This window comes from Marmota marmota, unplaced genomic scaffold, assembly GCF_001458135.2.
Source record: "Marmota marmota marmota unplaced genomic scaffold, marMar, whole genome shotgun sequence".
Taxonomy (NCBI): domain Eukaryota; kingdom Metazoa; phylum Chordata; class Mammalia; order Rodentia; family Sciuridae; genus Marmota; species Marmota marmota.
Window position 1 is genome coordinate 4,256,861 of NW_026000241.1, and position 15,901 is coordinate 4,272,761.

The following is a 15,901-nucleotide window of genomic DNA, read 5'->3' on the forward strand; positions in this document are numbered from 1 at the left end:
GTTCGATCCTCAGCACCACATACAAACAAACATGTTGTGTCCGCCGAAAACTGAAAAATAAACATTGAAATTAAAAAAAAAAAAAAGAATGGGACATGTGAGTTGGGTTGTGGCTCAGTGGTACAGCGCTCGCTCGCCTTACATGTGTGAAGCCCTGGGTTCGAGCCTCAGCACCACGTAAAAATAAATTGACTTATTTAATCATGTCCATCCATCTACAACGAAAAAATGTTCCAAGAATGGGACATGTAAACACTAAGGGGCAAAGGGGCAGTCGTCTTTATGAAGATGGGTAGCACTACATGAAAAGGGAGCACAACCCTCCACTCCCTGCCAAATTCAGGAAAAATAAAACAAAGAAACAAGTCCTAAATATAAAAATCTTTAAATCTGAGCATGCATTTGAGTAATAAGGCCAGGTCCACGTTAGCAAGAGCAAGCTCACCTGGCCCTACAAGGAAATGTTTTATTTCTTATGCCAGAATTTGAGAACATATCCTCTAAACTAAACACAGCCCCTGACCAGATACAGGCTGAATGACAGAACCAGGATGGGGCTACATAACAATGGAGAAGAAGGAAGACACTATGGTATGAGTCTGGGACAGTGTACGGAACTGGTAGAACTGAAAGGTGGGCAAGTGGGACTCAGGTAACCTCTGTGTAGCACAAACTCACAAGTCACCGAAAGCTTACAAAGTCCTCAATTTCAGAAGAACTCTGCAGATGGCTGTATAAACCAGGCAGAAGAAAGCTTTGAGACCCACAACCAGTAAACCTGTATCTTGTGATAACAGGTGGCTTAGCCCTAAGCCTGCTAGGAAATCTGAAAGCAGAAACAACCTACGGCCCTGGGAAGATAGGGAATTTATATGATCATATATGCTTACTTTCTAAGAATTTCAAAAAGCAGGTTATAAATAAGCATTAAATAATGATTTTATTCTTTAAAAAGTTTTTTTTTGTGTGTGTGTGTGTGTGCGTGCATGAGCGGGCCCAGGGCCCTGTACATGTTAGGACAGCACCCTATCACTGAACCACACCCCCAGCCCTGTATCTCCAAAATTCTTATTACCCAAAGATAATCAGGTATCTACTTCCTAGTACTTAATTTTTCTTTCTTTAAAAGCAGAATCAGTTTATACATTTATGCTAAAATCTCCCCCATGTGTGATTTTTACTACCCAGGACTTAACCCGAAGGACAGGGTCCTCAAACTCCTCCCTTTAGAGAACTGTGGTCATGTGGAACCATCAAGAAAGAGGCACTCTGCAGTCAAAAGGCAAACAAAGCCTTTCAAGGCTTTGGTGAAGAAACCCAGGTGAGCAGTTAATTTGGCTCACAAGTGCAATGAACTGTTTACCTGGCAAGAGTGTCTCCTGTTGACTTCAGACAAGTCTATTTTAAAGAGGAGTCTGGGCCATGCACAGCACATACGCTTTTATGGCCAAGGGCATCAGAATGTAGGTGGAGGGTAAGGAGGGGGCTTTCAATGGAGCACCCCCCCCCAAAACCAGCCATCCTGCTTCAATAACCCCAACTTTAATGCATGCATTAGTTTGAGTTGAATCAACACTTCCAAAACTATGTGGCATTATCACAAAGTAATTGAAATTAAATCTGCTCATATTCCTAAGAGATTTGACCCCTTCTCCCCAAAGCCTCACCTGGAGCTTTCGGGCCATGGCTACCACCTCATGGTCAGGAGGGTTGTACTTGTAGCAGTTGGAAAACATCAATCGGACATCGGCCCCAAATTCCTGAGCATCACGGTACTCACGGGACTCTAATTTAGACTAGAAAAACAAGACAGGTTCCATTTAGCCTTGTCTGCCTGTGTTTTAATGGGGAGGTAGCCACTGAATGTGGTAGCAGCAAAAGCTGCTTAAGGAGCAGGTTGGCTTCTTAGTGGCTCTTGGTTTAAATCAGGCCCAGGTGGTGGTGGTGATGGAAGGGAGAAGCTATTGCCCCAGTTCTCAGCATCAGATGCCCAAGGAGACACTCAAAAGCAAGTCTCTGGGCAGAGAATTTCCCAGCTTAACAAATCAAGTTCACCTGGGTTGTCACTGTGACTGGCTAAAGGGTAAGAGACAGAATCCCAGGAGGCAAAAGTTAGGCCAGAATTGAAGAAGAGAAGATGAAAGGAGGGCTGCACCCAGTTCAGATTTTTGCATATACTTTTTCTCCCACAGAGGCGATAGCAAGGTCCTCTCTATCACAGAGAGCCTGGCAAAATCACCAATCCCCAAGCTCTTCTGGAACATCTACCAAGGCAATGGAGGACACATCTCAGTTCTCCTGATAAGGAGAATGGGGCAGCACCACTGCTTGCAACCAAAATAGCCAAGCACATTGTCTCAATGCACATCCCCCAACTCCCAGCAGGTGGCACCAGGTTTCTTTGGGCAGCTGGGAAAGTACATAGCTACACAGTTTGTGGAAGCTGAAGGCCAGGGTCTGGTCTAGGAGGAAAGCTGGGGAGGGAGGCCTCTGCCCCATCTTAACCCTCCAACCCAGGGGAGTGAGGGTTCACCTTGATTGTGCTCATGTCCATAGGGTGTTTGATGATGTCACAGTAGTCGTGCAGGCCCAGAGCCTCCACATCCACAGGCTTATAGAAAGGCCAGGCGTAGGCAGCATGCTTCTTGGCGAACATCTCCTTGAGGATGCCACTGCAGCACTTGAGCTGCTCCGATACCTTGCTGCTCTTTTCTGGCACTGGGTGCTGCTGCGAGTCTGGCACATCCTTCTTTGGGGGCTTCACAGGCCGGCTGCTCTCCCGCCGGGGGCCCAGCTTGGTGATCTTGGGTTCTGGGGCCAGTGAGGGTGGCTCATGAATGGGGTCAATGGTGGTGGGAGTGGTGGTATCCGCTTTCCTCTTCACCCCCTTCTTTGTCTGCCAGAAGTATAGGTGTAAAAGGCTCGGTCAAATATGGCAGCCAGTACAGCCGCTCCTCGGATCTCCCCTAAACCAGGCCCTGTACAGGGTCTCAACATTCTCAGTGATTGGGCTCAAAGGTAATTGGGCAGGCAAAAGATTGAGGACAGGGAGATCCTATCACTCTGCTTTGTAGCTAGGATGGGAAAAGACGGTGATAGGAGAAAGTACACAACTGAGTGTAGGATTCAGGTCAAAGAAGCCTAATAAAGCCCTTTCCTACAAAATGCTAGAGACCTTTCCCACAGTAGGCACAACTATTCAGATGACACCTGCAAACATGCAGTCTAAATTAGAGACAGAGGAAGGGGGAAGGTATCCACTGGGGAATGTAATATGATTATGAAATACATAGTGAGATGACCTGGTCAGTGCCTAGGACAGGTTCTGCACAAACCATTAGAAAGGACAGGACTACTTGTCTCCTGTAAGACCCCATTCCTTGGTGGTAGCAACTGGCCAGAACTCTAGATGCTCACCTTCACAGGCTGTGGGGTGGCTGCGATGATGGGTGGATGGTTCTGCACAGGCTGTGGGGCTGGAGCAGCTGGGGGTGGTGGCTGAGGCGGCACTGGTGGGGGTGTCTGCAGTGGCTGGGGAGGCACCACCGTCATAACAGGGGTCTGAACGATGAGGTCTGGGGTGACAGCAGGGAAAGGGTGAGGTGTGGCCTGCACAGGTGGAGGGTTCTGCTGAGGGGTCTGGGTCTGCGGAGGAGTTGATGCTTGAGTTGTGTTTGGTACCGTGGAGACGCCAGGTTTTGCTGTCCCTACCAATAATAAAAAGGACAGGAAGTTAGAAGTTGTACTAAACACCCTGGCTGACTTTGCCAGGGTACTAGCACACAAATACATGGTGCATTTGTCCCAGAGACAATGTCACCCATACCCCAGATGCCACTGTACCAACCCATTCATAAGCCCCAGGCCTGGAGAGCACCACAATTTCTGGGGCATCGTGACCATAACTTCCCATTTAGGCACAAATGTTACTTCAAAGACGGGATAAAGGAACAGAAAATTCATGCTGATTGTTAGCATAAGGATTATAAATGGACATCAGAGAAGTGCTCCTTAGAGCATTCAGCCAAAGCTGACCTCATTCCCTAAAGTACTGCCTTTAGGTGTTCCTGGCAGATGCCAGCAGTAACCACCTTCACCAAGGTTTCTGTAAACTGGCACAACCCCATTTCTTGGCATCACTGGGTTCAGTGGACAGCTGCTGTTTTTTTTTTTTGGACTACCTCAGGCTGCATCCCTTCATCTGTGTGGATGGGTGGGAAAACAAACTAGTCACACAGCATACCCAACCAGCTCCAAAAACAAGGGGTTATGACCAGAGCTCTAACATGAGCAAGTGGACCATGAAATCTGAACCTGAGAGTATGATCTGGATTTCCACATCCTTTGCATGCACACTGGCTGCTATGCAAAGGAATACAAATTCCAAATGCTCTGTAAAAGCAGCCTTCATCTCTAGGCTGTCTAGGCTCCCTGTGAAGAGCAAGGAGGAGGTTCTGTGGTTCTGTGAGTTTCCCAATTCTCCTTCCCCAGACACTACATTTGGCCTTCTCCCCAAATTGGAACACAGAGAGCAAGGAATAGGCTCCTCATGTTAAGAAAAAGGAAGAGCCAAAAGATGTTCAGCAAGACTCGTTTTCCTTGGTTACTTCAGGTACTGCAGGGGACTCAGCTGACCACTGTGCCACTTCAGAAGAGGATGGGAGACCAGGCTAAAGATTCCTCCTTAAGAAAAGCACAAGAAGGATACCCAGGACTGCCTCAAAAACGTTGTTCTTCTGCAGCACAGCGCCACAAAGGACAAGATGAAGGAAGCAGTTAAGATATTTTCTTAGACAAAAACATTTCTTTTGAATGGGCAGCTAACCTCTGGAAACCTGTGTCAATTGGGGTGTGTATGGGGGAAGACACAACAGGACATGCAGAGATACACAAGAAGGGCAATAACTGACTTCAGATGACTAAGCATCAAAGACAGGCATGGCTGTGACACAAGTGCATTACGGTAATTCAGATAACAAACCTCAAGTCTGTAGGACAGAGACACTGGCTAAAACTGCTTTTGGATGAATTAAATAAAAAATAAGGGGATGGGGATGTGGCTCAAGCAGTAGTGCGCTCGCCTAGCATGCATGCGGCCCGGGTTCGATCCTCAGTATCACATACAAACAAAGATGTTGTGTCCGCCGAAAACTAAAAAATAAATATTAAAAAAAAAATTCTCTCTCTCAATAAAATAAAACGGAAAGGTAAAAACCATCTATAGAACTATCAAGATGAGAGTTCAAACAATGTCTAAGTGGTTGAAAAAGCTGTGCTGTCTTTTTGATCTAAGTAAATCAACCATCTTCTACAAGGCAGGGCCCAACAATGGCTACTTGGGGGGAGGTCACAAGGTCATGGGATCCTGTGGAGGAGATCCAGCACTGAAATTAACCCCACAGAGTTCAAAATAGCATCACTTTGGTGTATGCTGTCACCATCTACTTCCTCACAACCCCAGTCCTCTATTAAACCTGGAAAAGGATCAAATACTAGATAGAAACAAAGCCAATTTGATTTTTCAGTACTTTACCTGCTTCTTTTCTCCCACGTCCTCTTCCTTTTGCCTGGACTATCATGATCTCAGTTTCTTCTGTGGGCAGTTCATTGATTTTTTGCAAGAAGAGCTTCTCCAGAGCTTCTGCCATTAAGACGATGTCATCTCCAGGCTGGATGAGGAGAGAGACAGGTAGTGCTGGAAGCCCTCCCCTCCCCACCTCTATGGATGGGCCACCCCTTACCCCAACGCATAAAGCATTATATTCAGGCTCCTTCTCTGATCTGGACCCCAAAGGGCCACAACATTTATTATACTACCAGGTGTCCCTACAGGGGTGCTGAGCCTGCACTTGTTTACTGCAATTCCCTCTCTCAGTTTAAATTCCGGCCTGAGAAACCATCCTAGTGCCTTAAGCATCTACCAAGTTCAGTCAATCCCTGACAGGGGCTCTCCTTGCTTTAGGGCCTCCTTGGACACAACTCATATTATTTCACTAGAAATACTTGAATTACACAGGATTTCTTGCCATGAATACTTTAGCAGGGCTCTAAGAGTGCTCCCCAATATACCCCCAAGGCAGCTTAGTGGGGTATAGACAAGGCCCATTTCACACTGTTTCATGGGTCCCCTCTATCATCTTGTCCAGACATGCTCTTCCCACTCAGCTCTAAACCATGGGCCTGGTTTGTACATGTCACTGCCACCTAAGTGAGGAGAGCTAAGACTTTACAAAACATGGTAAACTTCAAGAAACTCACCTACCCATCTCTTCTGGGCAATTTTACCCACTACACCAGCAGAGGTCAAAAGCTGAGTTCTGTATAGTGTCTCCCTCCAGAGTCGTTCTATGAAAGGGTTGGTTTTAATCACATCTGTGGTCTGAACTGTAAACAAATGATCTGGCTTCATGGCACAGCCGAGCCGAAAGGTTTGACTAGGGGGTTAGGAAGTGACCCTTGGGTCTACATGTAAGATCAATCAGGGGGACACTCAATTCTATGGCCAAGATTTATCAATGGTCATGTCCACAGTTCCAGGAGACTGTGACCCACAGAACTAATAGGCTCTGTGGTCAGCCCCAATGTACCCTCTCACACATGGAGGTTTCTGTCTGCACACACCTCTGCATGACTATATTTGAATAGGCTTTCCCTGACAATTTATACCATCCCAGTGGACTGTCCTTCTCAAACCTCTCTACTAGACATGCAGAGGAACCAAAATCCCAAGGGTACCAGAAGCACATGCTTCAGGCTCACAAGGACAGCTTAAGTGGCCAGTACCCTCCTCCCCACAAATGAAACACACCCAGTCCCAGGCAAAACCACAGGTCTGTCGCCTCCACCTCCAACTGTCTCCTGCTGTCAAGACTCCAAGCCCAGCTCCCAGCATTCCTACCCTAAGGCTCCGGACAGGTCTCCCATCTCCTTCACCCAGAATAGCTGGGCACCCACCCCCACATCTCACCTTGTTGTAGATGTAACAATTTGTAAACATTGTGTTGAAGTCCTGGATACATTCCTGAGCATTCCAGTAATAGTTGTTTTCCAAGCGTTTCTTTATTGTTCCCATATCCATAGGTGTTTTAATGATCTTATAGTAATCCTGGGGAGTGGAAAGAGCAAAGGCCAGTGTCATCTCAGCAGCCATGCTGGGACAGCCAGATGGTCTGTGGGGCTCACTCAGGTTATTCCACAGGTAAAGCAAAGAGAGTCAGAGAACATACTTTCCATGGTATCAGTGAGTAACCTCCAGAGGAACCCAAAAAAGTGAATCAGGGAAGGATTCCTAAATGCTGGGTGGCAATTTGGAAGGAAAATATGCAAGCTGCCAACTGCCCTGTCCTGAAACACATTTTTTATCAAAATCCCCCCCCCCTTTTCTTCTCAATGTTAAATATTCATTCAGTTTTAATAAACAATGGTGAAAGTACACACAGCCTTTAAAAAGCAGTTTTTACTAATAAAACAATCACAGCAGGGCCTCTTTTGTCCTCACCATTTGATATTTTAATCATCCAAAAAATTGCAAATCCCCCTGGCACCAGTGTTGGAGCCTCTCCCCTACAAATGCTCAGGAAGAACTATAAGGCACAAACCTCAACCTTCAGTCAAGTTCATGGGACTTCAACACTTCTTTCACTAGCATGTAGTATACCACTATGGTTTCATTAGTATCCAAATTTGGGTACAGAATGAACCACAATGAAGTACTTTTAAGGAAAGCATCCAACAGACACAATCCTCAAACCTTTGGATCTTAAAGTACAAAAGAGAAGGGGCCCCAGAGAGCAGATATGTATGTTCTAAGGTCTTTGAAATCAAACTGTGTACTACTATCCTCACAGCTTTTCTCTATATCTAAACTATTCTAAATCCAAGAGCTTATTTTCAAAAACATACAAGGAAACTGAAGATAGATCAAATAGTGCTAGGTTTCCAAGAAGAAGAAACACAAAGGACCAGGCAGGAGGCTCAATAAGTGTTGGTCTAACTCTGACCTCTTGGCCACACCCATTGAGAACTACATTCTTTGAGGTCATCTCCCCAAGTCAGGATGAAGACTCCCAAAATTAAGCTACATTTTGGTAGAATATCAAGTATAGTGGGTCAGCTAGGGGTAGAAAAGCTGTTGCAGAAGAGAGAGCAAAACTACTATCAGTTGAGTACCAGATCCTGCTGATATTGATAGTGGGCAGAAGGGTTTTAAGTTGCTCTGACATCACTTCAATGTAAGGGCTAGATACACCAGGCACCCTAGGGAGAAGAAGACCTAGTTCAAGAAAGGAACTCAAGGCTAAACTTACTACACTAGATATACTATGCTCTAGTTGCCTTTCCCAAGAGAACCACACTCAAATACCCCAGACCCAAAGGATATCTAGATTTTATTCTTGATGAAAGGTTTCTAAGATAGTATTCAGTGTTTTCATTGGCCACAGTAAATCAAGTGGCTTAGAGGCAAAGAGCATAATGGTAGAGGGTAGACTAGGAGGGAGCTGGGATGGAGGCAAAGGCAGTATGTTTAGGACATGACAAATAAATGGGCAAAATGCAGATGAAGATCAGGGAAAACAGAAAAAGGGAAGTGGTTCTATTAACAGCTTTTCGGGCTGGGATTGTGGCTCGATGGTGGAGCGCTTGCCTAGCATGTGTGAGGTCCTGGGTTCAATCCTCAGCATTTTTATATTGTGTCCAACTTTAAAAAAAAAAAAAAAAGCTTTCCATGTGAGACTGCGCAGGTGGCTAGACAGGTAGTCTACCAGGAGCAGTGAGATGATGGTCACCCTTGGGAGTCAGTCTCCATTTCACACAAATTGACCCCTTGGTCTCATCAACCATACTTCCCACCCAACTATTCCACTGGCCAGTGCTGTTCCCTCAACCTTACCTGAGACGCTGCCTTCTCAGAGATCTCAAGTTCCTTAAATTCCCCTTTCCTTGGTCTTTGCCCTCTCAACCCTCCAGGCCTTTGTTTCCCACTCATGCAGTCTTCCTATAACAAACTGATCCTTCCATTACTCTGGTTCTGACACATTTCCCTTCAAAGCCAAGTTTCTTGAAATGGATGCTTTTATCCTCACCTTCTCAATCCCACCATAACAAATCTAGTTTCTATTTCTGTGTTGCATCTTCCTAAGGTCACCAATGCCTTCTAAAAGGCCAACAAGGCAGTCAGATTTGAATCCTCATCTCTGATTTCCCTGTAGTCTCTGATGCAGAAATTTGGGGGAACTGTTGTCTGCTGGAGATTCTCTAACCTTTGTGTAGACCTCCTACTACCCACCCCTGTCCTCCTCTCCCCATGAAATCCTTAGAGGCCCTAGGTTGCCCTGGATTCCCTTCTGCAGCGGGTTCTTTGCATTTGCTTTAGAATGTCACCCTCAACTGTGGACCTTGCATAGCCCAGTCATACCCATGTAGCAAACAACCCCAGCCAGATGCCTCTGGTTCCTTGTCTTGATCAATGGTACACATGGTACCCCTTTGCCTTTACCCCTTTCCTGAGCCAGTTCATTACCCAAATCTGCAGCGCCCCCTCTCCAGCCTCCTCTTTCCCGGGGTGTTTATGATACATATTTAGTGGACAGGTCACACTGGATAGTTGTCACAGACATAAGATTTCCAAGCCAGGAAGGTATCCCTCCTCCTACAGTCTAGATGCCTGGTGGAAGCTAAGTCTGCTCCTCCACATAAGCAGTTCCAGCACTCATAAACCCAACTTGGGTCAGTGGTTACTGCCACCTAATTCACTCACCAAGTTATATAAGACTTAGCATATAACAAAGGACAATTTAGAAATAAGTCCTTGATAGTTTTGAAGGTAAGAAAAAATTACAACATTTATTAACCTTAGGTCCCCTGAGGTTCGGTCACGAGACAAGTTATGATTACAGAGCAGCAGATGTGGACAAATTAAAGAAAACTCTCCAGTGGGGCTGGAGATATAGCTCAGTTGGTGGAGACACTGTAGCCACCAAAAGGGAGATGGGCAAAGTTGCTTTCCAAGGCACCTGGCCTATTTCTTCCCCCTAGGGTCACTTCCATGTACTTGCTCCCTGGGAAATAACCTGAAGCTTTTCCCCAGCCTTCATTAAGTGACAGTGACAATGATGCTAGCTTCTGCTGATGCATGAAACCAGTTCTACAGCAAAGTCTGACCTTGCCTACTTCTACTGAACAAGCAAACCATAGCTGAAAAGGGAAGGAGACAAGGACTACCATGTGCTCTGATTTCAGCTCACCATGAAACTGGACAGAAACTTGTAAGCAGTCTTTCCTGTTTGTTTCACCCATCTTTACTCAACTGCTCTCAACTCTCTCCAGGGTCCAGTAGCTAAGAAACCAGTTACTATAAGCCAGTTACTTTGTTCTTTCTCTTTTCCCTCATTTGTTTTCTTCTTCTTTTGTTATTGGGGACTGAATCCAGGAGCATTCTACTTCTGAACTACGTATTTGGTGGACAGAGCCTAGCCCTTTATATTTTAAGACAGGGCCTTGCTAAGTTGCCCATGTTCATTTTGAACTTGTGATCCTCCTGCCTCCACCTCTCAAGTAGCTGGGATTACAAGCATGTGCCACCACAAGCCTGGCTTCTCCTTCCCCCATTAAACCACACACTCAAAGGCCCCACAGGTGCTGGTATTCAGAGCTTTCACCATGGCTCCAAACCCATCTGTCCCTTCCCTTGGAATGTGTCTTCACCTGGAGACACACAGAAGGGGAACAACCTTGAACCCTGCCCAAATTACTCACAGGGAGGTTTAGCTTGACCGCATCCACAGGCTGTTGGAAAGGCCATGCAAACTGGTGTTTCCATAATGTCTTGAGCACCACTCTGAGCAGATATTGCAGTTGGTTGGTCTGCCTCTTGGGCTTGTTGGGATTTGAGGTCTCCGGAGGTGGGGGATTGGTGCTGGCTGCGTTGGCTGGCTGGGGTTGGGCCTGGGCCTGCGTTGTAGACATTTGGGAGGTTTCTAGTCCATCCCCCATTACTGGCAGATTTCTCAATCTTGTCCCAGGGCCACTCTCCGCAGACATGTTAGTGATCCCATCACATTCTTCACCAGGCACTCTACAAGGGAAGAGAAAAGTCCCATCAGAGACAAGGCAGTAACATGTTCTCCTGTCTGGGGCCTCCAAGGACTGAGTTACTCTGACAGTGATTGGCCAGGTCATAACTCCATGCCCCAACTAAAAGGGCTATAATGCCTGTTCTCCAAGATTTGCCATACATCAGGGATGAAAGAGAGAGAACGAACAAACAGTGAGGGGCAGGGCACAGAGGTAAGAGCTAACCAGAAGCCAAGGGTGGTGGGGGGCAGCACTGGACACTACAGAGTTTACGGGGGAGGAGGTACAATAAAGCTGTTCCACAAATCTATATGTCCTTATTTCCATCTTCAGGAGTTCAGGAAATGCTGAAGGAAGATTTGCAAGGCCCCCAATTTGGCATTTACATTCAAATTCTTATTTGTATTAGATGCTTACAAAGCACTGAGTCAAAAGTCAGTAATTCCATTTGGTGAACCAAGGCCAGGCAGGGAAAAGCAGGCTGGATTGCCCACCCCGCCTTGGTTGGCCCACACAGGCCACTGTTGAATGCTCTGGGCATAGTCTCACACTTACATTTCTTGGTAACTTAAATTTTTATGTTTGCTCATGGGGGGAAAAAAAATCCCACAAAAAGTTACTGCTGATTAGAATTTAACAAACAAAAATCTCCAGCAACTTGGGAGGTGGAAGTAAAGAGGTTCCAAGTTTGAGATAAGCTTCAGAAACTTATTAACAAATTAACAAGACCTTGTCGCAAATAAAAATGACTGGGAATACAGCTCAGCACAAAAGAGCCCCTGCATTCCATTCCCCAATGGGGTTGAGGGGATCCATATTCCACTTAGCACTTTATCAACCAGAAAGAAAGGGCACCTCTCATGACAAAACCTTGCTTGGCTGTCAGTGCTCATGAGTGCCACCCTGTTCCCTTCCCCGAACAACTCCTGCTGAAGGTCACACCAACTCTACAAACCACGCTGCAAGAATCCTTGCAAAGGTGACTTCATGCAACTGTCCATATATTCCAATGTCACAAACTCCAAGATGTACGTACAACGACCAGTTGGGAATATACGAATTTTTATTGCAAACTGCCCTTCAGAAACATAGCAATCCACCTTTTACTCACAGTGCCAGGAGTTCTCATGATGGCTATTAATGAGAAGAAACATTTGCTTAAATGTGCAGGCCATTTGCATTCTTTCTGTGTCTTGTATGACACTTTTCTACTGGCAAGAAAGAGGTATGACCAGCTTTAAACTCAGGCTCAGCAGTAAGAAAAATAATAAACTGGGGGCTGCCTGCATCTAATATGCATATCTAGGAATGAACCTGGCAGTTCAGCAGAGGTAAGAAAACCTTTCTGATTCAGGAATCAGTTGAGGCTTTCAGGAACACAGGTAGGCAGAGGGATAAGAAAAGGCAGGTAAAGCTAGCTGGCGGTCATGGCTTTCATTCTGGTACATTCTGGAATGAACTTTGTCAAGAAGCAGTTTATGCCTAGGCCCTCTGGATGTTGATCAAATACTTTATAATTCAATTCAAGTGTAATTTAAACCAAGGCTCCCAGAACCCTTTTGTAAACAAAGTTCTGACAAATTAACATATTTTAAAACCACTACAGGACAGCTTGCTACATAAGGCAACCCTGTAGTCTGTCGTTGGATGAGAAGAGGGGACCTCCTGGCTTGTGGAAGGCAGACTAGGAGCCATGCACATAGGTTCTGGCCACTGAGAACCCCCACCCTGACTCCACAGGTCCAAGGTCCTGGATGTTCTAAGAGTTCACAAAGAGTTGGGAAAATGGACACCTTCAAGAAGACAGCTTCTTCCTTTCACGGTACTCTGACTACAAGTTCAGCTATCATCTGACTAAAGAATACATGGAGAAAGCACATTTCTGAGAGGCTGCACAGGGAAAGGATAGGACGGGAGCAGCCTAGGGCTATCTCTAGAAGACTCTGAAGGGGGCAGGATGCGAATGCAACTCACAAATTCACAAATGATTGGTAGTGATGAACACATTTGTACTACGGATTGTTCAGACTCATCTGAGCACTGAATTCATGTTTAAGAGGAAGGATGTTTTTCCCTCTCCTTTACACCTTGTAAAAGATTTTAAAATGCTGGTGCTAGGGTTGCAGCTCAGTGGTAGAGCACTTGTCTAGCAAGTATGAGGCCTTGGGTTTGATCCTCAATGATACCCCAATCCCAAAAAAGCCAGAGTGGGGATGTGAATCATCTAAAACAAACAAAACTCGGGATGGGGTTGTGGCTCAGAGGTAGAGAGCTTGCCTAGCATGCATGAGGCACTGAGTTCAATCCTCAGCACCCCATACAAAAAAATAAAATAAAGATATTATGTCTACCTATAACTAAAAAATAAATATTAAAAAAATACCCTTAAAAAATAAATAAGGGGCTGGGATTGTGGCTCAGCGATAGAGCGCTCGCCTTGCATGTGCGAGACCCTGGGTAAGATCCTCAGTACCATAAGAAATAAAGGTGATGTGTCCAACTACAACTAAAAAATAAACAAATAAATAAAAAATCTTTAACTCACAGGAAAAGGATAATACCTAGGAGAGAACTCCCTTTGGCCCTTGAATGGATACATCTGAGGAGAGGAAGGAAGGACATGATGTAGCAGCCCTTTGTGTGTATGTGTGTGGTATTGTGAAGAGAGCAGTTGAGTTATGAGTTCAGGGACAAGATGGGGCATTTCCCAAAAGCAACTTTCTTTGAAGGTAGGCCTTGTGAAACACTGCATTAATCTAATAAGCACCCAGCAAGCATCACACCCTAAGGTGGTTTCTCCCTTCCTTTCCTTTTTGATGCTGTGGATTGAACTCATGTCCTTAAGCATGCCAAGCACATGTTAGACTAATCCTTGCCAGATCTCACCAAATAATTGTTTAGCAAAGGCAGATGTCTAACTTGGTGGGCCTGCCTCAGGTGCTAGAGACACCTCCTCATCTCATCAGGGTTGCTTCTGGTGACAAGTCCGGCCTGAAGCAACTGCCATGAAGACCCAGAAGTGCCTGTAATATGAATCAAGGCAATAGTAGCTGTCAGGCTGTTAATGGGAAGGAGATGCATGAGGGCCTGATAGCTCAGGCCAAGCTGGAAGCCTGGAAAAGACAGAGGGGGTCCTGCAGGCCTAAGTGAAGACACCCCCAATTAAAGAAAGGAAGTAGTCACTCTCAGATCCAGGGAGAGGGAGCACTCAAAATCTGTGGGCAGGAATATGAACTGTGAAAAAGTGCTTGCTCAAAGGAGAAAGAGTACAAAGGGATGAGTACAAGGGAAAGAGTACAAGACCTAGGATCTGGGCCAAATCACACAAGAGCATGGCAGGGTGTGTGTGTGTGACTTCAAACATATCACTGCTGACTAGAGGGTATAGCAGGTGGGCCGGGAAGCCGAAGGAGCAGTTGGAGGAAGGCAGCACCCTAGAAGCTGCATCCAGCTGCGTGAAGCCTTGCAGAAAGGATATGCTTTAATTCCCGAGGAGACAAGAAATAGACTTTACCAAGCCTTTAGATTTAGTAATGAAGGGCAGGACCTCATTCTCAGGGGAGCAGCATTAGAGGAGACAAGTTACTAGGATTTAAGGATGCTTGGTGTTCGACATAAAAGGACTCACATGCGGTAGGACCAACATGTCCAAAGAAACAGGGGTTGAGTTCAATGTAGTCCTGTCAGAGGGGAAGCTTCAGTGCACTAGAGAAGCCTGGAATGAGAAAGGGAGGGTGCAGGGAGTAAGGCTAAAGCATGCTGTCTAGTTGGTTGCCATGATCAGATTTCTCCTAGAAAGCAGCCCAGGAAAAAACACAGATGATGCTATACACTCAGCATATGCCAGGTGAGTTGCAGCAAGTGTGTGTGTGTGTGTGTGGGGGGGGGGCACACCTGGGAGAAGCTCCAATCCCAGGGCAGAGGAGTAGACAGGCAGTAAGAATACAAGTCACCAGGGGGTGCAACCACACTCATTCCACCAAGAGGAAGGAGCCCCATAAATTTTCCATTAAGTAATGACATTCTGGAAATCGCCAAATAATGTCCCCGAGGAAAGCTGAATGCCAAGGTAACTGAAGCTTCTAGGCTGGGCTATGCTTCCTCTCTTTCCAAAGAGGCTCATAACAAAGCCAAGGAACAGGACTCATGTGCTCTGGGTCTGTGACTACTGTTCTTAAATTTTACTTCAGGCACAGACAGGCCAAAGAAGTTGAATTTTCTGTATATAAGATAGATGGAGATTTTTCTGCAGAAAGCTTGGTACCCCTGGGAGGGGTACCAGGAATTGTTCAGGGATCCTCAACCACTGAGCCACACAATCCCCAGTCCTATTTTGTATTTTATTTAGAGACAAGGTCTCACTGAGTTGCTTAGTGCCTCACTTTTGCTGAGGCTGGCTTTGAACTCACAATCCTGCTGCCTCAGCTCCCGAGCTGCTGGGATTACAGGCGTGAGCCACCATCATCCAAGTTTCTTTCTTAAACATCACCTCATCTTGGTGCTTTACACTATAAAAGTCAAAAATACCATTCCTAGCCGGCAGCTCATATTTGATACGCAGTAACACTTAAGTCGTTACAATTCTTGACTCTGATTCTGTCCTCATCCCACTTAACAGATAAGAAATAACTTATTCAGGATGTGTAAAGACCAGATCTGAGCAAGGAAGATGGCCTAGAACATGGCACCCGATTGTGTACAGTTTAAACTGCCTTTGAACCAAGGAAATGCCAATGAGTAAGCTGAACACAACCCCAGAGGGTCTAAGAGATCCTCTGGACAGGCTGGTAATCATCCTTAACTAACATGACAATTAGGCGCAGGACTC

The 15,901-nt window shown here is 45.8% G+C and overlaps 1 protein-coding gene across 1 annotated transcript in view; it reads right to left on the reverse strand.

The window, feature by feature from the left end:
- Positions 1–15,901, reverse strand: part of Brd4 (bromodomain containing 4) — a 44,256-nt gene that overhangs the window by 24,222 nt on the left and 4,133 nt on the right. Inside the window, 6 exon segments of the mRNA XM_015489170.2 lie at positions 1,668–1,796; positions 2,534–2,896; positions 3,418–3,707; positions 5,534–5,669; positions 6,968–7,105; positions 10,756–11,074. Of these exon segments, the coding sequence (XP_015344656.1) occupies positions 1,668–1,796; positions 2,534–2,896; positions 3,418–3,707; positions 5,534–5,669; positions 6,968–7,105; positions 10,756–11,040 (1,341 nt within the window). The 5' untranslated portion in view covers positions 11,041–11,074.